Source organism: Sturnus vulgaris, chromosome 4 (assembly GCF_052056855.1).
Source record: "Sturnus vulgaris isolate bStuVul1 chromosome 4, bStuVul1.hap1, whole genome shotgun sequence".
Lineage (NCBI taxonomy): Eukaryota > Metazoa > Chordata > Aves > Passeriformes > Sturnidae > Sturnus > Sturnus vulgaris.
Window position 1 is genome coordinate 8,523,541 of NC_142246.1, and position 26,955 is coordinate 8,550,495.

At 40.0% G+C, this 26,955-nt stretch overlaps 2 protein-coding genes across 11 annotated transcripts in view; one reads left to right on the forward strand and one right to left on the reverse strand.

The window, feature by feature from the left end:
• Positions 1–18,326, reverse strand: part of ZFYVE28 (zinc finger FYVE-type containing 28) — a 146,543-nt gene extending 128,217 nt beyond the window's left edge. For all 4 annotated transcript variants that reach the window (XM_014895244.2, XM_088163033.1, XM_014895242.2 and 1 more), the window contains exon 1: positions 18,064–18,326. In XM_014895244.2, coding sequence (XP_014750730.1) covers positions 18,064–18,102 — 39 coding nt within the window. In that variant the 5' untranslated portion in view covers positions 18,103–18,326. The remainder of the gene's footprint in view (positions 1–18,063) is intronic.
• A 526-nt stretch (positions 18,327–18,852) lies between these two features.
• The window catches only part of CFAP99 (cilia and flagella associated protein 99), a 54,016-nt gene continuing 45,913 nt past the window's right edge, over positions 18,853–26,955 (forward strand). For all 7 annotated transcript variants that reach the window (XM_014895248.2, XM_088163035.1, XM_088163037.1 and 4 more), the window contains exons 1-2: positions 18,853–18,992; positions 21,639–21,766. In XM_014895248.2, the coding sequence (XP_014750734.2) occupies positions 21,647–21,766 (120 nt within the window). In that variant the 5' untranslated portion in view covers positions 18,853–18,992; positions 21,639–21,646. The remainder of the gene's footprint in view (positions 18,993–21,638; positions 21,767–26,955) is intronic.

Here is a 26,955-nt window from a genome sequence, read left to right on the forward strand (position 1 = left end):
TGCATCATCTGAATTATTCCCCAAGGTGGTTACTTTACCCTCAAGATTTGCACATTAAATACATGAATGCAAACTACCATAACAATATTGAAACCAATACAATTTCAGGTCACTCTGTTTTTAGGAAAAGATCTAAATCGTACAGGAGTCGTGACCTGGACATTTCTAAAAATGCCTTTTATGTGACATTTATGTACCCAGACAATGATCAAAAAGACAACTATCAATGATGTAGCAATACAACCTTGTTACCTTTAGCCAAATCACCACAGGCAATAGAAATCAAGATACTGAACACAAGAAACCCAAGGAGATGCCCAAAAAAATTCTGGTAACTCTTTTAACCCACAGCAACTGAATACTCATGCTACAATAAAGCCCTACTAGAGCAATCCCTTTTCTCTGCTGGGGGATGACAAACAAGAGCATGATAAATGTGCCCTGAAAACCCTAACTATCTTTTTCAAAAAAGCTATTCTGGCTAGTTCTGGTATTCAGAAGAATCTGTCACAAACATTTTTAATTCAATTTAAGATTATAAAGGGACTGGAGCACTGCTCCTATGAGAAAAGTCAGAGAGAGCTGGGACTGTTGATCCTGAAGAAGAGAACAAGGTCTCATCACCATAAAGGATGGAGAGAGGCTTTTCCAGAGGCTCCCAGTGTCAGGACCAGAGGCAATGGGCACAAACAAACACAGGAGGCTCCCTCTGAACATCTGGATACACTTTTTTACTGTGAGGGTGACTGAGCACTGGCACAGCTTGCCCAGAGACATGGTGGAATCTCCATCTTTGGAGATACTCAAAAGCTATTTGGAGATGATCCTGGGCCACTGCCTCTAGATGTGCCTGTCTGAGCAGTGGGGTTGGAGCAGTCAACCTCCAGAGACCCCTTTCAACCTCAGCTATTCTGTGATTCTGTAGTTCAGGTGAGGAAAAAATATGCATCAAGACAGAAAACAAAGCTAATGATCCTTTCTCAAGTTTTCTCTGCAGACATGGCAAAATCAACAAGAAAATTATACCTACTAAGAGAACATAATTTAGCATTTAATTTTGCAGTTATTATTAAAATTATAAAATACAGTATTAAAATACAATATTGTAATCTTGGAAAGTTTTCTTTCAGCCATCCCAACTAAACCAAAAAGTTATCTTAAAATTGATGTAATATTTTCTAGTCCCCAAACAAAAAAATCAGCCAAAGTGTGAATTTTCTGAAACCGTAACTGGATTTCACCTTGAGGCAGTTGCTGCCATTAAGAGCATTCTGGCACCAAGGATTCCATTTACAAAAGCTGTATGAAAGCAGTCAAACCAAGTTTTGGTGAATCTCACAAAAAAGCTTTTCTAAGAAATATTTTCTTTTTATTCTTGGAAGCTATTATACCTTTAAAACAAAACTTCAGGGTACCTGATGTTGTTCTCATGAGATAAAAGAAGAGAAAAACAGACTAAAACAACATGATCACTATTGACAACATTCTCTACTGTCGAGTTTACTTAAGTTTTTTCTTACAGAACAGGACTTCAGGAAAGGTCAGAAACTGGAGGAGTCCTACGTAGCCAATACAGACTCTTAACTGATAGTTATGACATTTTTATTCTCTGATATCTCTAAATTTTTTTTTTTTTTTAATGAAAAATACAAAAGTACCTCTTCCAGAGAAAATACTACTACTTCAACTGCTGAAAGCAGATTTTCTAGCTCACTTCAGGAATTCCAAGAGGAGCATCCACAGAAGCAAGACTTGCAGGAATGTGACTTGCCATGCTTAGCAGTTAGCAGAAAGAATAAGAGACAAAGCTCTTCTAGGAGAAAAGTCACACTAAAAACTAGCTACAGATGCTCCAGACTGTCTCCTGCAGAAGTGTCTTTCACTTCCTCGATGTGGGAAGCAGACAAGCCTCACTAGGCTAAAGTTAGCCTTTGAATAGCTTGGCAATAACTCTTCCCTTAGAAAACGGAGGCAGCGTTCCTCCCTCTCTGCAACTCTTGTATGCCTACAGAACTGCAAACACTCTCACACTATTTGTAAATGGAGAAGACAGAAAAAGTTAATGTAGCTTGATTTTAAAGCTTGATGGTTTTGGAAAACGAGGCTGTTCAAGGTGTGGTCTATGATAACAGCACACAGATGTTGAACAGGAGAGGCAGCAGCAGCCCTGGCCCAGGCTCTCCTCATGTGCCAACATCTCCAAAGGAACCACCTGCAAAATTACTCAATTCTTCATTCCTACATCAACTCACAGGTACCTTCTGGAAACCTCTATCACAATAACACAGAAGAATAAACAGCTCCACTCTGGATTTTGGTTACTCTCATTATAGAGAGGCCAATAACCGTCTCTTCAGAGAAAACCTTCTTTAGTGACTTCCCTAAAAATACCTAAAGCCTACCCAATCTCTGATGAAAAGGAAACTTTTCAGGAGGCCTTAAAATGACATTTTAGAAGCCAAAGCAGACCAAAACCTTAATCAGCAGATGCAGCTGTATTCCAAGTATCCAGAATTAAAACTTCTATGTAAAAAAGTTATTTTCCCAGATGAGTTTTTCCCACCAAAACTGATGATTCCTTATGCTCATCATAAAAAAAACACCCACACCATGCACCCTCAAATAAACCTGCCAAGAAGACTTAGAATGAAACAGAATAAACACTTCTTCAAGGTGTATGGTCCAATAAATAAGTATCAGTCATTGAACATGAAAAGTTAACTGTCAAAACCCATCCTTCCTCAAAAAAAGATTGGTGGGAAAAAAGAAATAATCAGCCTTTTTATTTTTTGATTTTTTTTAAAAAATGAAAAGAAAATATATTAACTTCACTGCCTCATTCAATAGCTTTAGTCACATCACATGTATTTAGGTTCTCTCTCAGATCTTTGTTCATGTTCTGCTTTTGACCTAAAGCAATCCCATTTAATATGATTGAATATGTGAGGTTTTTAACTACGCTTTGTAAAAAGTTCATGAATCCACAGGCTTGGAAATGTTCATTTCCCCAATATTACAAAAGATTCAATTTCACTGATGAAGTTTATCGAGTTGCTGTTGCCAAGAGTAATCCCAGTCCTCTCAATCCTCCACCCCTGCATACCTGGCTGGCCACCACTCAGCTCTTGGATGACTACAGCTCATCTGGCCTTTCACTGTCAAATTGATTTAATCAGCAAATGTGGGGGAGAAGCTTTCCAAGGGGCAGAAAGAGGAGTGGGAAAGAGTTCAGCTCTCCTTACAAATGTCCAAACTGCTTTCTTCTAAGCTGAGTCAGCTCACAAGGGCTCCAACAAACGCCACAGCCAAAGCTGGAGGAGCAGTGGGAAAGAGGCCAGAAATGGTCACAGTGCTGTCACACCGCTTCAGATTGGCATTGGGAGTTGGAAGGGAACTGGTTACAAAGGCAGAGCAATAGATTGTTCGAAGAGATGGTGGAAAACATTTTTGCCAAATTTGAAAAACAGGTCAGCAACAGGCCCTTGCACCACAGGAGCAACAGTGCAGGGAGAGGGAGGCAAGCCTGCCCTTCCAGTCAGGACTAGGGAGGCACCTGGAGTGCTGGGTCCAGCTCTGGACCCCCTAGTAAAGGAACAGCATGGACATACTGGAGATAGTTTATCTAAGGCTGATGATTCTGGCCTAGAAACAACTGTCATGCTAGGACAGAAGTGGAACAGTTCAGCCTGGAGAATGTTCTGCCTTATCAATGTATATAAATATCTGATGGAAAGGTGGAAAGAATATTCATACAGACTTGTGGTGATACCTAGTGAGAGCAAAAGAATAGATACAAACTGAAATATGAGAAATTTCATCTGAACATCAGAAAATGTGTTCTTACTCTAGAGGTAACTGAGCATTGTCACAGGCTGCTCAGAGACGTTTTGGAGTCTCTATCTTTAAAGGCATTTGAAACCTGACTAGACATTGTCCTGAGAAGCCAAGAGGCATGGACTAGACAATTTTAACAGGTCCCTTCCAACCTCATCCTCTGCCCAGTTCTGTGATTATCATAGCTACAAATCATCTATTATGTACAAAAAGCTATGATAGCATCACCCAAAACTAGGTAATTCTTTACAGACATAAAGAATTCCTATATGCTTCACTACTTATCATTCTAATATCCTGAATGAATCCTTTAAACATATTGAAGGAACACAATGAAAGCTTGACATGATCGTGGTATAAATACTATGATTGATTTAGTAAGAAACTATAGACAAAAATTAAATCACTGTTGAACATTAAGAAGAGCATTCACCTATGAAAACAACTCACATGTTCATGGTTCAGCTGTGCAGTCTCTCATGAATAACTACACTCCTGTGCAAACAGCTGCAGCTCAAACTAAGGAGGGTCAGGTGGTTGAACAGCAAAAGAGAAGAAACCCAAACATTTACAAAAAGGCCACAACACTGGAAATACATTTGGTCACATGCTTTCCCAACCTGCCCTGAACCAATATCCCAGCATGACACCAGCAATTAGCCTGCTGCTGACCATGGAGCTGTGACGTGACTCCCAGGTCACCAAATCCTGGCAACTTGAGATCACACGGCAGTAAACTGGCAGTTCAAAAGGGAATACTTCTTAAGCTTTCCTCCTCCATTTGTTAAATAGCATTATAACTTGCCTGTCACACAGATCTAATTCTCACACCATTCCCACTGGACATGCTATTCTTTACTTTTCAGTCTGAACTTCAGTGAACCTACTGGCACTGAGAGTTTTCTTTTCAGGAGAGGTGCAGTAGGGTAACAGACATAAAAGGTCTACAACATGCTAATTCATTCCTTTCCCTACGGATCTACTATTGTACTTTGATGGGCCTAGAGAGTAGCATAAAACACCTGGATACTTAATTTTTCTTTTTGAATATTCATTCCATTAATCTATCACCAGAAATATTCAAAGCTCATTTAAATATTATTATGAGGCTGCAGAGGGTGCTCCAACACCACTTAATAGACAGTTTCTATTCAATCCCCATATTCCTCACTGAAACAGTTAGGATTTCAAAATAATTCTGAAGGCTGGTTAGGAACAGACTTCCTTTAACACCTTGTTTTATCCAGAGAGAAAAGTGATCTGAATCACAAAAGAAATTCTTTTCCCCCCACCAACATAAGGTATTATCAGTGGAAATAACATCGGGAATGCAGCCCTTCTCCATCACATTGCATTCTTCCTGCACCTATTGCTCCACATGGATCTAATGGACTGGGGACCAGGGAAAGCAGGCACATAGATATGGAAACACATTATGTAACATCATCCTCCATATTACTTTTAAGTTGCTTAAGCAAATAACCTCCCTAAAAGCAGGTTCTGCTGCTTTAAGAGCTACTCCCCAAGAACAGCAAAACATTCAGCTCTTTTTGTGATCACTCAATGTCACTATAAAGTGGTGCAGTGCCACTCAGTGCAGAATGCAGTGACTTGTGCAGGTACGGTTTGCTGTACTGGAGAGGTGGGGGCAGGAATCTACAAAAGTAAGAGTACCTTTACTTGTGCATTCCAGATCTTACTTTTTTTCAGGTGTGCAGAAGTTTTATTTGCTAGCTTTCAAGTAAGCAAAGTGCAAGGAAAAAAAAATAAAAAATCCTGCTTTTGGTTAAAATTAACAAGCATTTGTATTTTCTTCTTCCTTACAGGTTTTAGAATCTCATTACAGTAAGCACACAGTGAAAAATATTACAGTATCTGACAATACTGTCACTTCAATATACTAATTCTGAGCCAGCTGATGAAAATTAAATAGAGGAGACGTTTTCAAAGCATTAAAAAATTTTTTAATGTTTAAATAGTGTAATTAGCTGATCTTTTTACCCTACTGGTTCCAAGCCCAAAATTAACAAGTTTTAGGTTTGACAATTCATATATGGAACTTGAAACAGAGAAGAGATATGCCAAATTCACAGTAGAACATTCACCAATTACCTTCACAGCTCTTTTTGGTAAGAACAGCTAGCTCAAAGCACCATGCAGTTGAAGAATGGAAACCCTGCCCCTTGCATAGCTCTGCCTTGACTTGCTACTTCTGCAGCTTTGCCTCCAACACGAGCAACCTGTGCCTCTGCCACTTCAAGATCACTTGCATTAACATTTTATACAAGGTCTGCACCTTAATGTCACCTAAAAATAACTTTGGGTGAGCCTATTTTATGCTAAAGAATTGAATCATAAGTCCAACTCTCAGTCCTACATGACTTCACCTGGGTTTCAGACTGGCCTCCGCATTACAGAAATCAACATCTTCCATATAAAACAAGGAGCAATAGAACTGGTGCAATTTGGGTTGGGGTTTCATTTTACCAGAATTTATATTATGAGTAGAACATAAGACAAAAGCCCTAAAGATACTGAAGATGCAACTCCATAGCTGGTCCAAGATAATACAAAGACCATCCTGCCACCAAAAGAGGAGCTTGTGCTGCCCCTCTCCCCAGTTAAGCTGGTAAGTGAGCATGTAAAACCGTATAAACAAAGCCAGGAAGTTTCCACCTGTGCTGCAAAGATGATTCAATGCAGGACACAGCTACACAATTTCCAACACCAACATCAGGGAGCTAAGACAGGAGCACATGACTGAAAGCTGAAATACCAGCTGAGCATCAGCAGCATTTCTGCATTTTTGTTACTGTCCTGGTTGACTTAAAATTATCAAGGGGAGTGCACACAAATTCTTGATGAGAGTCAGGTATCCTGGACACTAGAGACAGGTGAATATGTCTCTCTCTGCTCTGAAGCAATCACTGTTGCACTAATACATTTGACCATATCTGGTTTTATAGAAGATTTCAGTCATTGCAATAGAAAAGTTGCCTAATGAGCAATAAAAGAAGGGAATAATAAATAAATAGTAAAAGAGTTCAAGTAACCAGACTGCGACCAAGTAACTAAAATCCACATCCTATCATGAGATTGCAACAAGCAGGTTCAAAGGTTAAGATTAGTCATTACTGATAAAATTTTTACCCAACATTGTAAAGTCTATTTACATCACAGGTACAAGCATTTATGCAGCAGTACATCAGTAACTTGATTTCACAAAAGGCAAACAAAATATAAAATCTGGAAGTAAAAGGCCGCACCTCAGTTCAGGACTCACATCCTCAAAATTACAGAAGCATTTTAGTGGAAGGAAACTATTTTTTTCCCCTCAGAAGTTTTACAAGTCCATATACAGCAGAGATGCTACCACGAGGGGGAGATGAGAAACACATAACTAACTGGAGGGATGGTTACTGAGGCATCATTTTAACCATGACTAATTAACAGTTGAAAATCACCATTACCTATCTCCCATATGTTCTCATTTGTAAGCAAGAGTTGGACACTAAATCTAAACATATGGCAACAGTAAGTTGCACTCCAATCTTTGAATAGCAAAGTACATACAATCTGGTCTATTGCTTCAGCTGTAAAATGATATTGCAGGATAACCTAAAAGGAAAAATCATCTCATAAAAAGCATTGGATAGAAAGAAGTGGCAAACGAGGAATAAAATGGTTGAGAAATCCCCAAATTGAGCTTTTCTGGTTAGTCTAGCTATTGACCTACATTTAGGGCATCAAATAACCTCTTCTCACCTTCATGCCTCAGTCCTCCATCCCAGATAGGAAGCATGAATATTTGTGTTTGAAAGAGGCACAGATGATACACAAGTTTTGGATCACACACAACATGCAGGCACATGTGGATATATATAGACAGAGAAATAACTATAAAAAGAGCTGGAACCAACCTCACAACATTTCACTGCTTGACCTGACTGATAACAAATAACTCTGGGCTTAAGCAAAAACTGTGCTTATCTTTCCTACAGTAAAACTAATGTTTCCAGGAGAAAGGTTGCCACCTATTAACTCTTCAGAATTACTCATGAATTTTTCTTTATGAGTCTTACATAGAGTATGACTTCTCACAGAGTATGAATTTCTACCAGACACCTTTTTTCTAAATTAATCAAAAAGCTTATCAAGCGTTCAAATACACTGAAGAAGTCAGATGACATTATATATATTATATATATATTATCTATGTCTATACAATAGACAATCTCATTATTTCACACAGGAAAGAAACACGAGGCACCTACAATTCACCAACACTGATTTGTCAACATCAGAACAGTAGATTAAGATCCATGATGGCAGACATACATATATTACACCAAGAAATTAAAAGAACGTTTCTAATACAGATCAAAACATGGTTTTAATGTTTTCAAACTGAAAAGCATGTTCTCTTTTTAAAGATTCATTCATTTTTGGAAAAAATGCATCCCAGTTCCATATCTAAAAACACTCCAAAATTCAGAAGCAGTATTTTAACATTAACTTACTGGTTTATTGTATCAATTATACACAGGACTTAGGAAACTGCCAAATAGTAACTCAAATATCAATAGAAAAATAAAAACTGAAAAACAGTTACAACCTAAGGCTTCCTGAAACAAACACTGTCAAAGGAAATAGTGTGGCCAATTAATTGAGAAAATATAACTTTAAAAATAACTGGACAAAAAAATTAAATTGTCAACAGAATACAGACTCTAAAATACAGATAAATGCCTAAATGCCCAATAAGAAGCCTTGCTTCCTTGTCTCTTCTAGCGAGAGAAGTGAAGAGAAAAAAGTCTACTGCCTTTCTACTTCAGTCCCTGTCTTCCTACTGTCACCACTACTATCAAGTCTAGTATTTGTCAAGTATCCTGACTGAAATCAAGAAGGAAAAAAATGTATAGCAGGTATGTAATTATGCACAAAATCCCACCCAAAAAAATCTAGGTGGAAGTAATGTTAGGGAAATAGAAGACATTGCAAGCATTGGACACAGGGGTATGATCTAGCCTAGGGAAAAAAATTTTTAAAACCAACAAAAATTAAAAAAAAAAAAAAACAAACCAAACAGCAAAGAAAACAAAGAGCCAGCCACAAAAAACACGTGTTTTTTTACTGAAAATGAGAATACTTGCTGTGGATATAATACTCTTTTAAAATATACTTAGCTGTTTCAACAAAATCATTAACAAAGAAATTATCAAAATATAATAAAAATACCAAAGATGCACTTCCAGAAAACAATTCCAGAACTCCACAATAGCCAAAACCAGATTCTCCAACATGAACACATCAGTTCTCAACCACTTCAATATAAAGAAAATATTACCCAAATTAACAATTAACACCAGTGAGCACCTGTCAGTGCACAGTAAGCACTTTTTAACATAAGGCCTCTTCTAATTATTTCCTGCTGATCATGACATAACTTCCTTATGCTCAACTGTATACAAAAAAAGTAAGATAGGTGTGCAGTGCACAGGAAGATCATTGCTCAAAAGAACATACTGTTACCTATGGTCCTCAAAACAAACCTTTACATGCAGCCAAACTCACCACCATGAACATTCATATCAAAGAGAAACAGACTTAAAGAGAAATCACTGCAGAACTAATGCATCTTTACAGCCACACAAACAAGGCCTGTGTGTACACTCAAAATAAACATCCATGGCACCACCCGCCCTTACAGAACCTCATGTAACCACACAACCACCACTCATCACCAAGGGACACAGAAAAAAACAGCTGCCATTCCCACTTCATCTCTTAGTCCTCTGTGAGGACCTGCAAGATTCCTTAAAATACACAGCGAAATAAATCGGGGTTCCAGATGAGATTTGAAGGCCCTTTGCATTTTTGCCTGTTCCTTACATTGTATTAACTTCTCCTTATTCTATGAGGGCTTCCATCCATCTTGCACCATAAAATGACATCATTTCCATCAAGATATTTCTGCTGTTCACTAGACCAGACATACTGGTCCAGCTTCACAAAAAATACTTAGAAAAAAGCATTAAATGTTTAGCAATGTAGACATCTACTCTCTATATATGCATCTTGCAAATAAAGTAAAAAGCAGACAGTGCTTTGAGAGGATTTGGAGGGTTTTACAGGAAGAAGGCTGGTAAATTCTCATTTGTATATTAAGAGCACGCAAACTTCAACAACTGAACCAAGAGAGAAAGGTAAAATTGCTGCCTGGATATTGGTGCTTTAAGGAGAATTAGACAGAGACATTACTATGAGAGCCCACACTATTCATAAAAAAGCTTATTATATAACAAACATTCAAAAGCCATTTAGAGACAAACATTCAAGACCCCTTTCAAGCTCAGCTCCTTTCTTAGGAAGAAACAATAACCTGAAAAAAAATGTTTTTGAACATCTGATGAACTTCAGAATGTCAGGAAACGTTTCCTACATTAAAAGGCTACAAAGGAAGGTGAGAATTAGAAGAATGCAAAGCAGAAATGCAGAACACCCTGAGCATCCGGTTAGTTTAGCCTCAGCCACCTATAATTCTCAGAGATCAAAGTGCCACTTGATGACAGGAATTAACACATTCCAGCATAAACATCACCCTAATTTAAATTAACCTGTGTTCCATTTCAAAATAAAGAGCAGGCATTTTGAAAGAATAGGAGAGTCATCCTCCCTTCTTCCTCTCTCAAACTACTTTTTTTACATTTCTATGCCAAGTCTTTTCTTCAACTCCATCTTCTTCACCTGTCTCCTCCAGTTTCTTTTCCCTCATTTGCTTTCCTTTCATTCATTGACCCAGAATGGTGAACCCAGTACTGATGTGATGCCTACTCTTACATTATTCATTCTGAATGACTATCAAGTAGGAGTAAAGACCCTACAAGAGAAGAAAAACAAGCTTATAACCAAGACTGAGCAAAGTAGAGGCACAACTCAGCTCCTGATGATCAGCTCTTCATGGCATCTTATTCCCAAGCAGTGTCAAAAGCAGTAAGAGTAAGGGAGGAGAGGGTGGTGAATGGAGAGGGACCACAGGAAGAAGCACCATCTATGGGATCAGGAAGGTCAAGAGGAATTGTCAGGCTAGAGGCCTAAATAGTAATGCAAAAAAGCCACGGACTACTGGAGTGACAAGCAGGAAAACCCTACAAGTTGCAGGGTAGAACAGACAGACAGGATGTACTAAGTCTGACCCACATCACCAAAATAAATAAGAGTAGGACCGTGAGTCACACCAGCAAGGTATACTGAGCCAGGAATGCTTTATATTTCAGTTTTCCAAACATTCTATCTCCCAAAAACCCTCATTCTTTGCTACCCTAAATCTAGGCTTCTAGAGACTGCATTACAACTTTTGTCACCCACCTGTTTTCAAGTAGCAGGCAGCTGACACTGCCTCAAAGGAAAACTGCATCCTATTCCACTGAGCTGTCCACTAGACCCTGGCTAAGTGCTTTGCTTTAGCTGACTTAGGCACAGCTCAAGGTTATAGGATTCAAGAGCCTCAGCTAGCATGGAATACAGCAGTTCACCTCCTGAATGCAAGCAGGGGGCATGGCCATTACACCACTGATCCCAGCTTGTCATTTGACATAGAATAAATTGCTGCAATATTCTGCACTTTCAAGATGAAAACAAAGACTCAGCTGAGAACAGGTAAGACAGACTCAAACTTAGAGCAAGTTTCTCCAGCTTGGTTGTTTTACTGGAGGATGATGCTTTTACATCACCTAGGAAGGTAGGTCAATCTTCAAATGTGAGCCAAATAAACCTACACAGCCTTCAATTAATTTATTTTTAACACCAACATTTAAAAATAGTTTTACTGAATTAATTTAAGTCAATATTGCGAGTATAACTGCCAGGAAAGTAGATCATCGTAACTATTAAAGCAGTTAAATGAAGCACATCAACAGCATTTGCAGTGCTTATTTTTCAGTTAGTTCAGTAAGAAAATGTTCTACTGTGGTCCAGTGCTGAGGATGTTCTTAGAGGGAGATTTTTGTCATTCCCCTAAAAAAATCTAGGACGAATGCATTGTAATTCCTAAGGAGTAATTTTTTTTTTCTAAATTCTTTTAAGTACCATCACATTGTGGGAGGAGAGCAACAGAACCTAAACATCCAAATCAGGTTTCCTAGAGAAAAACCAGAAGACGAGTCTGCAGGACAAGGGGCACATTAGGTCACATCACTGGCTGTTTGAAAATGCTACTGAAGAAAATGTTTACTTCACTGGAATCAAACTCAGCTTTAAGTACTGAAAAGCCAGCAGTCATTATGGATACCAAAAATATTAATGAATTGAAAGATTATTAGTAATTTAACAGAAACAATTTCATGAGCTTTTGAATTATGCAAGCACAATCTATACAGCTCAACAAACTCCTATGCTGGAAACTATCAAACTTTTAAAGAGTCCAGAGGAAATGCCAGTTTCTATTCATCTCTTCTTTGTCCCTAGGCATCTGTTATAGGACAGAGAAAGAGAACCACCAGACATCACACCAGGCTAGATGGACTTTTGATCTGAAATATTATGATTCTACTCACAGCAGTCAAAATAAAAATATTGCCCACAGCAATAAAAAATTATTTCACAAGGTACAAATACATGTCACATCAGAGTAATTAAAAACAAACAAACAATTCTCTTAGACAATTGTAATCGTGGCCTCCTTCCCTTTTTCAGCTACAGGTAAACCAAGGCTAAGAAACAATATGACTGCAGGTAATTGCCTTGATTTAGCTGCACTGCTACAATACATCAGCAAAGAATTATTAGCTCCCACACTTGTGTTCAAACCACTAGATGGGGTGCTTCTAAAATGAAGCAATTCAATATGCAAAACTCTGAATAATGCATGATGATTTATAAGTTGCCTTCCTCAGGATTGTTATCAATAACACTGATTAATGTAGTTAAATAGCTGCAGCCTCTGATCAGAGAGGGGCAACAAGAATAATTACACACATAAGTGAGATCAAAGAGCTGATCATTAGAAAAGTGACTTTTCAAAAACCCAGTAACAGCTGTTTTCTCAAGTAAGAAAAACTCTTCAATCTTCGGTCTTGGAAAGTCATTAGTTGCTAATATAAATATTACACTAAATAATAGATTTTGTTCACAAACTACGGTGCCCAAAGGTTTTGAATACTGTATGGCACCAGTTAAATGAAAATAAGTTACATAACTTATGTATAAGTTATAAATAGCATTTACCTGTTCTTTCACTGTTCATTGTAAGAATTTTTCCCAAGAATAAACTCACTCTAATTTTCTTCTGTGAAAAGCAATCCTTTCACTTTTAAGATATGGAAATCATAGCTAAAATAAGATGTTAGCTCCTTTCCATCTATCACTGGGAAATCATCCTTCCTTTTTCATTCACTCCCCCAAAACTAGTATCAATAGTTATTTGCCAATTCCAGCAGCTTTGTCCTTTTTCATTTCTGACCATTTCCATCCATTTAAATGCTGCTCAAAATAATTCTCTCTTCCTGCATCTCATTCTACTGACCCAATTTAAAAAATGCTTTTTTATTATGTTAAGCACAGTTAGCTGTGTGCTTTTTTACTACCTTCCATTCTTCTAACAAACTTCTGTACATATTTAAAATCTCTTTTTCTACTTACAATTTCTTCCTACAAAAAATCCTGCAAACATGTTTCTTCTCATACCATTAAAAAAATTAAATCAGCTATTTCCTATTGTATTTCCCATTTTTTACTTTTTGGAGTCAGCTCTGCCACTAAGCAACCCTGACAAGGCTGCTGAGAAAGATTACTCTTTGTGAAGCTCTTGATGTTCAACATCCACCTAGGAATTTTTTTCTTTTTCTTTTTTTTAACACTTCTCCGTGTGCAAAGAAATACAGAACCTCCTAGAGGTTATTTGGCTATTTTTGAGTTTTGCCACTGGCTCCCACTTTTCTACTTTAGATGATTGCTCTAGATGCTTTTCATCCTACCTGCTCGTTCCAAGATACCCTTTTATTATCTATTAAGCCTTTTTTTTTAATTAGCATATCTATCTGCTGTTCCAAGTCCTTTAAAAACTATTAGTAGCAGCAATTATTACTAGGTATGGCTTACTTGCATAGAAATACAGCTAAGAAGATCGTCAAAAAAGCAAGAAAAAGGCACTATGCACAAACATAGAAACAAGCCTTCTCCAAGTACCTGCCATTCTACTTATCCCTAAATGCTATTTCTGATCAAGAAGCACCACTGCAGATACACATGAACAGGCAGCAAGAACCTCTTGAAGATGTATCTGATAATCCAGCTACAAAAAGTAATTATCAGATTTAAGAAACCCATGAACACTATTTCAGAACACACGGGAAGAAAGTAACTACAACTCCCGGCATCTCAAGCACTCCCGGGGGAGATGCAGGGGCTCTGAAGGGTGTCAAAGAGCTGAGCCGAGTACCCACTTGTCACCAAGTGTTCACTCCCACAGGCTGGGGCCATTTCCATAAACCCACCTTCACATCCCCATGGGAGGTCGACAGCCTTTTATTTAAAACAGGCACTGAGGGCACAGCTGCACTTCTAAGTCTTAGAGGAGAGGGGTGGTAAAAAAACCTATAAAACCTCTAGATTATGCATATTTTGTGAGCATCCTTTAACTGGGACAAGGGATTCACAAAGTAATAGCTTTACTACCAACGACTATGGATTTTGACTGAATTACAGGAGCATAAGAAATTCTTTACCTTAACTGCTAGAAGTCCATATTTACTACGTGAAAGAAACTAGGAGAAAAAAAAAAATCATATATATAAACACAAAATAAGCAATATTTTTAAAATAAAAATACAAAAGATAAACACACACTGAAGATGTTTCAGTCTGTTATAATAAACAGATTAAAAACATATTCAAGTTGTGGTTAGAGATAGACTTTTTTTCCCATCATACGAAACAGCTCTTTCAAAATATCAATAAACATGAGCTCAATTCAAAGCAGGTACCCCTGTGAGCTAGTTACCCACGCATTTTTCAAGCTAGTCTCCTCCAGATTTAAGTAGCAGCATTCACAGAAATTACTCTGAATTCTCTGGATAGCAAACGCATTTCAAATCTCTGCAAGACCAGCCCAGTTCGGTATTTTTGCTGGACGCTCAGATCTGCCTGGGAGCAGGTTCTGAGCGGACACCTGTGGAATGCTCCAGCAGCAGAGGGTTCGAGATAAGAAATGTTAAGAAGTGGCAGGGAACATTTCTATTATATCCGTGCATGCAGACAAGCACCTTGATTTAGATGGGATTATTCTTTTGTCTCGGGAAAGTGGCGATGCCTGGGAAGCCTGCAGTGTCCTGAGGAGGTCAAAGACAGAAACTACTGTTCCACAGATGCTGCAATTCAAGAACACTGCTTCAAATCACCCCTCTCCAAAAGTGGTCAAAAGCAAACACCATCCTCCCTCCAAACACTTAAAAATGCATTGAATCCACAGTCCCCAAAAGCAAAACACATATTACAGATAACATTTTAAAAATTAAACAACAATCAATGTGGCACAGGAGGCTGGAAACAAAATCTTGTCTCTGCTCTGTCTCCAATACATCAGTTAAAAGTCTGCCTCCTAGCAGCTCTACAGATCACGTCACTGCTATTTATTTCATTCTCTGGTTACCTCTACCACTGGCATTTGATCTGGTTTATTAAAATCTGGCATATCAGCATACCTGAGGAACAGAGCTGGGCAGGAAGAGCAGTGACTGAACAAGGATCTAGGGAAGTCGTGCTGTTCTCGTGACATGCTCACAACATTAGTCAAGACTTTCCACTTCCTACACCCACATTTTCTCTCCCATTCTTGGTATGTTCAAACACACGCAGCAGTTACCACGTAAATATCCTTGGCTCAATGCAGGTCCTGCATCTTGCAGCAATACCCTAAGAGTTTTGGGATTCCACCTTGTTATGCACTCTGTTCTATTCCATTTCCTTGTCTTCACCATTTAGAACGATCAAGCTGAATTAATTTACATATTCTGGGGCTGTGTTTTTTCAGAGATGAATTATGAAATAGTTCCCCTAGGATTAAGCTAAACCATATATTCAGGTTTCTGAGCAGGCTGCACTATCAATTTGCTGCACTCTGATGTCATCCCACCCCTCACCTTCAAAAGTACCTCTGAATGGCCATCAAAGCTCTGGGCCAAACATCCAGTGGTATCTAAATCTGCTGCCATGCAGAAGTCCTACTATATGGCAGTAGGACCTGGAATACTTCAGAAGAAGCATTCTCCATCACTGGGAGTAGCAAAACCTAACCGATAAAATGCACCTGGTGCCCACAGTACCTCACAGAGGGTTATAAGTAACGTAAGTCCTGAGAGCTGAAAACCCCCACCCAAATAAATATTCAGGAAAGTTATCTTCAAAATGCATTATATTCAAAATAGACCCTGGAAGCCACTGACCTTATGGGAAGGAATCTTTGCAAAGTCTTTTAAATAGAAAAGCAAGCAATACAACCAGCAAAGGTACAGTCTCTGTATGTGAGATCCTGTCTCACCTTCTATAAAAGAAGTGCTATTCAAACTTTCATATATTTAATGACACGATCCACACCCACTCAAAAGGCACACCAGGAAAAATGCCTTTTTCTGAGGCTCGTACAATTCCCCAGCAACACATTTTGAATAGCAGAACAAAAATGATATTTTGAGCTACTGAAACTAAGAAAAACTGTTGGCAAAGAAGGTATAAATATACAACAAAAAGCAGTGGTGCTGGTTTTAAACAAACAGCAGCAATAGGTGTTCCTGATTTATGAGACCCACTGTCATGCAACAGGCTTGAGAGTTCCTTCACCCCAGAGAAGTCCCACAAAACTTTAAGTCTACTTATTGTTTCATACAGACACTGAATGCCAAACATAGACCTTACAACAAAGAGATAGCATATTAGAAAGCAAGTGTTATCACAAAAAGATAAAAATCTCTATTAGAAACAAAAGCAATGTGAAGCCTAATGAGTTTTGTTTAAAAAAATAATGGCAAAAGCTATATTCACAATTTCTTTTGCATTTAACATTAACCGTATTTCTTTTTGTTCATTAACTATTCTTCCCTTAATTTTTCCCTTGTATAAAACACACAAAAATAAGAAAATTAAATAAAAGTTATAGATAACTTGTTACTATATTTTCAGTTACTAATTCTATACATCTCTCCCTTGCAGCTATTAGCAGCAATATCTGACAGGTCCATGTTCCTCAGCAGTACTCAAGAGTTATGATTACATGTAAAATGCATAAAGCCAGCATAACATGAACTTTTATTTTGCAGCATCACCTCGGCCTTTTTTTTTTTTCCCAGTGCAACACGCTGGCCATAATTCAGCCAAAATAACTGAGTACAAAGAAGGTTTACAGAGACTCAACAATATTACTGATAGAAAAGTATAGGAAGAAATGACTGATAGTGACCAACAGCAACCAAAATTAAATCAAATACTTCAGAAAGTGAATAACTATATCAACTGTTATGATGCCTGGACAAGAAAACGATGCCATAGGTGTTCAAAACCAGTAATGTCCTTGATTTACGATCCGAACATCACACGCCAGACAAGATCACTCTCCAGACAGTTGTTACTTAACTCGTGCCAAAAGATGATAATTTCATTGCAAAGCAAACTGCGATTCTTGGATTCCTTCCAAAAATTTCAAAGCGAGAAGGACACAAAATACACACATATAGAGCACCTCCCAATAAATCTCCTAACTTACGAAGTTTCCAGGTGTACCCACACAGCGTTAGCAGCACAACAGGAGCGCCCGAACATCTCCCCGGCTCGGGGCTCCGCGCAGCCCGCAGCGCGCCCGGGAGCGCTGCCCGGGCACGGCCGGGCACAGCCGCCAGCCCCGCGGCCCCTCCGCGGGCTCCGCGGTGCCGGGCAGAGCCCCGAGCCCGCCCCGGGCCGCGCTCCCCCGGCTCGGAGCAGCCCCGCGGCTGCCGCTCTGCTTTGTCATCCCCCGCCGCAGCGGGCGCCGCGCTCCGCGCCGCCGGAGCCGCTCCCGCGCCCGCGCTCCGACCGCGTCCGCCGGGACCGCGCGAGCGCCCGCGGGCTCCGCTCGCCCCTCCCGGCGCCTCCCGGGCGCGGAGCGACCCGCGGCTGCGCGCCGGGATCCACCGGGAACCGCGTCCCGACTTCCACCCGCAGGGGGACGGTGACCCCGGGCAGCGGCGGCTCCTCGCAACTTGCCTTGGGTTTGTACAGCCACTTTCTGAACCTGTTCATCATCACCGCGGCCGCTGACACTCCGCTGCCGCCGCCGCTGCCACGGGGGCTGCCGGCTCCCCACCCGTGCCGCTCAGAGGACCGAGGCGAGCCGTGCCCCTCGCTGGGAAGCCGTGCCCCTCTCCGGGTTGTGTTCTCCTGCTGCTCCGCCGCCTCCTCCAGCGGAGCGGCCGCCGGGCGCTCCCGTCAGCGCAGGGACCGTCCGGCGGCTCCGCGCGCTCCGCGCCGCCCCGACCGCCCCCAAAACATTGCGCGGCCGGCGGCAGCGCCACGCCACCGCGCATGCGCGACACCGCCCCCGCGCCCTCCCCTCCCCACCGCCCGGGGCGGGCCCGCGCCGTCGCCCCGCCCACCCGGCTGCTCATTTGCGTAACATGCGGAGGGGGCGGGGAGACCGCGTGCCACGCAGGCCACGCCCCGGTGAACCCCTTGTTGCGGTGGATGCCGGGAGTTGTAGTTTTTCGAGGGCCGCTCTGCGCGCGTCTGCTAGGGGATCGCAGGCTCTACCCGCGCCTGCCAGCGCTGCCCATGCCCTGGAAACCGGCGGGTCACCGACCACTGGTTGCCCATGAGTGGAAACACAGGGTGGAGGAGGAACTAGCTCCGTGGCAACGGCTGCAAACAACTGCCGCCATCTTGTTTCCCCTCTCGTGTAGTTCCGGGTCCTCGCTAGCGCCGTTTCGCAACACTGAGGCGTTCTCGCAGAAGGACTACAGCTCCCAGCAGCCCTTGCGCTCCTTGGTAACGGTGCGCGCGGAGTCCCTGCGGCTGGAGGGACTGCGCCGAGACACGGACGGCACGAGCGCCGGGAACAGCCGGGAACGGGAGCGGTACCCTGCGGCGGGGACAGCCGGGAAAGGGGCTGGAAGCGGCGGTGCAAGGCAGATGTGGCTGTACGTGACACCTCCGGAAAGAAAGCCGGGTGCAATTCCCGATGCGTGAAAGTGGCGGGTGCCGTGGGCAGGCTCGTGACTCCTCCATTCCTTTACTTTCATACAATTATAGAATCACTGAAAGGTTTGGGTTGGGGCGAACCTTAATGTCCATCTATTTCCGACTGCCCAGCCACGGGCAGGGACACCTTCCACCATCCCAGGTAGCTCAGAGCCCCTCCAGCCCTGAGCACTGCCAGGGATGGGGCACCCACAAACTCTCTGGGCAACTTGTGCCGGTGTCTCACCCTCACAGGGAAGAATTTCTCCCTAATGTCTAATCTAAACCTACCCTCCTTCGGTGTTCATATTTATTATTCGTATTGTTCATTAGTACAAGAGAAAACATCAAGGGGGCCTGTGTTACACTGTGGACATGGTTGCTGGGCTTTGCTCTCTGAAATTTTGGGCAAGTAGCCAGCCTTGGTGTCCATTTGCAAACCCACCTCATAAACATAATACAACTTATTTGCAGAAGGCTTTGTACAATAAGTATTTGATTGTGAAGCTCTACAAGATAAGAGAGAAACAATACCGTATCATGTTAAGGAAAACACTTACAGTAGGTATGCAAAACATTTAAATGCATAGAAATTAAAATTAACATCCTCAAAGTGAACATTTTCCATCTGATCATTTTCCATCAGCTCCTTTTTAGAAGGACACCTTTCATTAGAGGAAATGCAATCACAGTCTTTCTGGGTGAGGATCATAGGTGCAGATGTAAAACCTGAAAGAACCTTTCAGGTCACTGAAACCAATTCCTACAATTGTAGCCACTCTTATCCTATGTAATTGCTTTCAAAATATCTCCAAGCTCCACCATAAAACAAGGTTAAGTCAGGTTCTCACGTCCTTTAACTGAAATCTACAGCTGATAATGGAAGAAAAGTTCTGCCATTTTATACACAGTATAAAGTTATATCATTCTTATTCATAATAATTGGGGTAGTTTTCTAATCGACTGTGTGGAAATAAGGGGTGCATGCCGTACCAAAAGGATTTTATCTCTGACGTGTATGTTTTAAAACATTAACAATAATAATTGCAGCTTCTTTCTTTAATTAGAAGTGGAGTTCTTTCTATTAAGAAACCCTTTATGTTCAGAGATCTGAAAGCATAACTGCACATCTTGGTTTTCACATTTCAGTTTTTGGATTTAATAATTGTTATTTGGGGGGAAGGGAGGTTATGAGAGCATGAGAGCTCAAATTTCTTACTGGTATGCCAGAAGAAAAAGCATTTGTTACTGGTAGAGCTGTTGAAGCCTGAATTATGATTCAGTTTGAAATACAGAGACATTTCTCCCTCGCTTATCCAAAATCCCTTGTGAGTATAAGAACCTTGGCAGGTTCTTACCTGATAAACAAATGATTCTCAGAGCAGTGGAGTAACAGTGATTCCCTTGGTGCCTCTTTGTGTGTTTGCCATACCTTGTCATGATCCAACCCTGTTTAGCTGGACTTTTTTTTTTCCTTTTTAATTTGGACATTTTTGTCTTGATCATAAGAGGTTTCTAAATGGCTATATTGAACATAATCAGACAAACTCTAGTTTTTCAGTGCTTTGAGATTAGTAATGAAAAGTGGTATTCAGGCTATTATTGAGTAAGATGGTGCTGAAAGGCAGAGTACAATACCACTGTGTCTGGAAATGTTATCGTAATATTTAGAAGCAAGAAATTAATTATGTTTACCACAGTGGGAATGAATCATCTGGATCAGGCATTCTTTTCTGACATCAAAGTATGATAGTATATAAAATACAAGAACTATTTTCAAAAATACATTTTTATTTTCACCATGGAAAGTTACTTTTGTGCTCATTTTTTTCGCATTGCTAAACCAGATTAATGGTTTTCAGGCCTGATAGTTGCTGTCATTGGTCTTTCATACACGACATGTGTGTGTGTAGGAACAAATGCATTATAGTTCTTGACATCTGAACATTAAAATCAAGGTAACATGTCTTACACATTCTCAGACATATGGGTAAGGCTTCAATTGAGATAGAAAAAATCCAGTTATTTCACAAGCAAAGCATCAAACATAAATACTCAACTGCTGTGCCTTCAGAGACCTTGGCAGTGGCCCAGACCACTGAAGTGTTGTGATCATGGCCCAGCCTGCTCACCAACAGTCATTGCTTCCTTATAATTCCTCTCTGTTCCTCCTCTTTTGTTGCTTTTGAAAAACAGGCTGTTGACAGCAACATGTGATGAAATTTAAGACTAAAATTTTGCTTTCTGATGCATCTCACTGGGAAGAGCAGCATGTTAAATAAGACCTGTATGCACACAGGCAAAAAGCCATGCTTTTCTATGTATTATGTTTAATTATATTTTGTCAAATAACCTGGTGCAGGAACCATTTTTCCTTAAGATATTTTGAGATATTTACAATTTGTAATTATGTCTTCTATTTTCTTGAAGTTTGTACTGTATTTTCATTTCTCCTGTCAGCTGTTCTGACTAACTGTGATTTCGAAAGCTTGACCTAAATGTTCTCTTCTGCATTACTGCAGTGTAACTTCTGTATGAGCCTATCACCATACATTATGCCACAACCGAAGGAGGCATGAAAAAGTAATGATTTTCTGTATTTATAGGATTCTCCATGGTGAAGATGGTCAGCCATAGAGAACTTATTGCACTAATAGTGCAACTGCTTAACAAGTTTAACCCTGAAAATCAGAGCCTGGAGGATTTCTTGAATGAATCAGCTATGATGTTGCAGGTATATTAACTTTTGGTTGATCTTACACAGTTTACTTTTTTACTGTGTGATTTTTAAATGCAAAAATATCTGTTTTCTAACACGTTGTTGTAATTTTCATTGATTTCCCTTACGGTGACATTTTTCATTTATGAGTAAAGCCAAATTTTTTATGGTTAGAAAGCAATGCAGTAAAGATCAGAGGGGTTGAAAAACTGCTTGGATAGCAACAAGAGGGAAGAAGAAAAAAAAAAAAAGAAGAAGCAACAACCTTCCAACCTTCTAAAATTTGATGAGACAATGATAGTGAAAATTCTATTCCACTTCTTACTGAGCTGTTTTGTAGCTTCTTATTCTTTTCTTCCTTCCAAGTAGAAGTTTCTGACAGCACCACCCATTTGTATGTACAAATGCAGCTCAGAAGCTGAGTCACAGGATTAGGTATTCTTGCTTTGAGGACATAAGTGACCACCAGAACAGTGGGATAGGAGGACAGTGACAATAAATCAGCCAGCAGATTCTAATTTAATACTGCAAGTAACTAGACCATGATTTTCCAATTTGTATCTGTTCTGGCTGAAGCAGTTCCCATCCTTTCCTGATCATAGTCTGTCACCTCTTCCCATCTCTTTGTCCTCAGTGTCACCCTGACTTGTGCTGAGGCAGCTAGTGGATTGAATCAGCTTCAGCAAATCACTAAGGGAAGACAGTAATATTGTTTAGACTGCTATTGTCTGTGTGTGTGCCATGTGTTATCAAATGGCATTGTTGGAGCTGTGATTCCACACTGCCATGTGGCTCCAGTGCTCATTTCCCCTTCTTACAATAAGGTATAAACCACTGCTATTCCAGTCAGATAGTCTTTTGCATTGATTTTGCATAAATACAAATGACTGAAAGAATATAAAACTGTGGAGGTGTGATAAGAAAGCCAGGGACTGAGCAGTGGCTTTCACACATATTCCTTGGTTGCTTGCCTTCTCAAACTGTTGCCACTCAGGTCCCTTCTTTCTGACCCTGCCCTCCTGCCTTGTAGTACTGGCATAACTCTTTGTGTATTCATATGCTGAATTACATGAGACAACTGATCCAGTTTCAAAACAATCATTTTTCTCTGGGCAGAGAGCGGGTAATTTCAGTTACCACTGCTGCCAAAATAAATACTTATAAAAATGAGTCCTTAGATCATTGTTCTTCTCAGCTCAGGAAAGGTGATACAAAGAAAAAATAAGCAGTAACTCCATTAGAGAAATATGAATCTAAAGTTTCATAATAAACGTTTTCAGAAGGGGAAGGACAAGGAGGATAGGTAAGGTCAAAATCTTTCTCCAGGCTACTTTCAGGTCACCTAATACATAGGATTTATCAAAGAAAGTAAAAGGTAAGACCTTTGTTTATATAAAATTCAGCTTTGTTTCAGTACCAAATGGGTGATTAAAATTCATAATGAAAAATTAACTTCTTTCTATTTCTGCTTCATAAGAGGCATATGATCCTAAAAATATTGTAGCATTTTTGTACACATGTTTTCCAGGTTTGGTCACTTACCAATTAGCTAATATTAACGAACCCATGCAGAAACTTCCCTCAGTTTGTATCCTGATTTAACACCCTGGCTCTAAATCACAGACTAGATTCATACCAGTTTGTCTCGGGCCAGCAGCATGACAAATACCAAACCTCATGTTGTCTACTGACCAGAAAAAAAATCAGGAGAGTCAGATTCCAAGAGACCAAATCTAAGTAATTACAAGGCACAGCTCTATATTTATATGCTGACTTAGTTGTGCAGTATATCACACTTGACTTCTCTACAAGTCTTCTTTTCAACTCTTTTAATAGTTTTCCATCCCTTTACAGTGCATTCAGATGTCAACACTGTATGTCTTGTTCATATTGTATATCCTAATTGTATTTGTATGGTTTAGAGTCTATGTCTTCTAATCTGAGGTGTCTTGTTTAATTCTTTGATAACTTGTTGATGGCCTCCATAAAATATCCTTCTTAGCCTATTGCTCACCTGTTTGGGGATGTTCCTGGTGAAACCAACAATTTTGGGCTAGATTATTTCCCTCAAAATAAAAGCACAGTATGCACAGGTCATTCCAGAACATGTTCGAGGGACTTCAGCGCCCAAATGGCAGGGGCTGCAAAAGTCACTGTGATGCCAGTCTTGTCAAGTGCCAGATCCTCAAAATAAGTACCTCTGACAGCCACACATCGTCACCTGAACTGCCAGGAGCCAAGGACATTTTGCAGAGTAAAACCTCTGTCAGAATAAAGTAGATTTTAAGAGCAATATAAATATATGCAGGAACTGATTGAAATTAAACAAAATTACTTTCTTGGAAATAATAATAAAGGAAATGAAGAGATCCTTGGCTGCTCAGAAATGGAGAAGACATCAGTAAAGAGTAAGAAATGAAATGCAGAATGGAACTGAGGTGTGAAGCATCTTGACAAGCAGCTTTGGTTTTATGTGCTAGAATCAACTGTGAGATGGTAGGTGGAGTAAGTGGGTCAAATCAATGGACTAGCAGGATGAACTTAACAGTAGCATTCCAGATGGTTGGTTTACTAAGATAGGGTTGGTTAAAGCCACAAAAGAGACACTTATTTCAATAAAATTGAAAATTCTGAGACACTACCTTAGAATTTTAGCTAGGAAGTGATAGGAAAATACTGTTCAAAATGTACTGTTCAAAAAGAGTGAAGAAGATGTGCACATAAACTGGTGATGATATCCTGGGGAGTAATCTGCATGAAAAATGACCTCTGGAGTTATGGGCTTGACTGACAGGCAGGGTGGTAATAGAGCCAATAACTGAGGAAAGAAATAGCATGAGAGTGCTGAAGCTTTGTCTTTGCACTGTTGAAATTAAACTGACAACAACAAGAAGGGAATGTCACAGAGACAGGTCAGCATCCTAGACTGAAGTTTAGGGTTCTTATTTGTGTACATGATAAATGGGAATGTGTTATGAAAGGAAGCTGGATGCAGTGCTATGGGGGGGAGTCTGGAAGGCACAATCTGTCTTGATCCAGATATCCCTGTCAACCATTTACCAGAGGCATGAGACTGTTCTTGTGGGAATCCTTGCAAATTAAAGCAGTAAAAATAGCTGGTGAACTGAGGCACAGGAAAAGAAGTGAAAGTGGGCAAACAATTATATTTTTTAATGAATGACTTTACAATATGAATGTATTAAAAAAATAAAGAGGCAATAAGTAAATTGGGTTGAAGCCATCTGGTTGAAAATATACTTGTTTTGCAAATGATAGTAAGAAGGAATTCATAGATTTCCATATTGTATCTTTCAGTAAGTACACAATCAGTCATTGTTGAATATTCTGATCAAAATTCAACAGATTTCTTTTGGTTTCACTCTGCTGCTGCAAAGGTGACAGTTCAGAGCATAGTCAATCTTCAGCAAGATTTTATTTTTAATTTCTAGATGCGCGTAAGGTTACGTAAATAATTAAAACAAAATTCAAAATAAATTATTATGTGAAATTGTATATTTTGGTCTTTCATAAAGACTGTGTAGAAATTTTTATATTTTGACAGTGCACAATGGCTGTACTGTAGAGGTTTGGAATAGTCTGCTAGCCAAATATTGAGTGGATGGCAGAGAAGGATAAACTGAGTTCTATTCTATGCTCCATCATTTTTCTATCCCTGTTCTTTCTCTTACCCTCAAGTTTATTTGCCCAGGTCTCTATTTAACCTGTCCTAGTTCCATCTCTTCAAGTGATTGATTCCAGTACTATTGTCTGTGTGCAGCAAGTCCTGCTCTCCTCTTTGGTATTGTTCTGCTTACCTCAAAGTTCTTGCACATTCAGTTCTAATCTCTACAGTACCTAAATCAAATGAGAAATCTCTCTCTGTCTCTTCAAACTGAAGCCCACCAGAGGCAGATGCCACAGAGCAGATAAGTGAGACAGGCTCTTTTCTATCAGTCTGAGCTCCCAGACTGACCTAGCAAGGCTTGCCCCAGGCTCACCCTGTATGTAGTGAAAGCTCTGTTTGCCCTGGACTGGGCATGGTAAGGGCACACAGAATCTTCAGGGGACTTCACTGCTACAGTTTAAATTCACACAAAACATGTGCAAATGGCTGTTTTTCACTTGGCAAAATGTGCGTGGATTTTCATAAGAAAACCAAAAGGCCAGATTTTGTAAGGCACTGCTGACCCCTGTGTGCCATTTTGAAAATACATCCCCAGCTGTTTTCCTGCATTTGGTTTGAAACTACTTAATATTTCCAAATAGTTAGGCAAAAACCAGAAAAATCGACAACTTCCAAAAATCAGTTATATGTATGAGCCCATGTGAGCTGCTCTCAACTTGTTCCTCTCAAATAACATGAGAGATTATGCATTAACTTCAGCAGAAGCAGAATCAACCTCTTTATTATTTTAACTACTTAATGCATCTTTGTAATTTTATTCAAATATCAGTGTTGCACCTAAGCATATTCCCTCAGTGCAGGAAATCTTGTTTCAAGCTTTGAGACAGAAATCCCTTTGGAAAACATTTGGCTGTACAGTCTGAGTATATTCCAGAGGGGCTGCCCAAAGCCAGAAGCATTACCCTGTACATACCTTGGTGTTTGAGAAAAGTAGTTTATCTGTAGGAAATGATGGTGTTAGATCTCTCCAGAGGTATGTTTTTTCCTGGCTGTATGTGGGATTTAGCTTTACACAGCCCATTTACAGCAGCACTGGCTGCACTCCTAATCCCTGTGTGCTGCTTTGAAAAAGCACTCATCTTTCCCTGTATTTTTGTAATTGAGGTAGATCAAGCAGATACTACATCAAATAACCACTGGGGTACATTTTTCACTCATTGCACTTTGCAGCCATTCAGTGTTTCAATATACAAACAGGAAATCAGAAAATTAGTGCTAAAAAAAGGAAAGTGAGGTTAAAGGTAAACTATTACTGGGACAGTAGTTCAGGTCTGTCTGAGCCAATGTATGTATAAAGATAGAATGTTCTTTTGGTGTGATGGAAATGTATAAACAAATTGCTAAGTGCCAGGCAGTTGTCAGTGTTTAAAACCAAGGTGTCAAGAGAGAACATGATTTCTGCAAGGCCACTCAGGAAGCAAGAAAGACAAGTTCAAATCTCAGTTCCTATCTTCCAACTCCTAGTTCAAGCTTCTCTATAAAAGTGGAGTTAGGAAACTTACTGATTATTAGCCTCTTG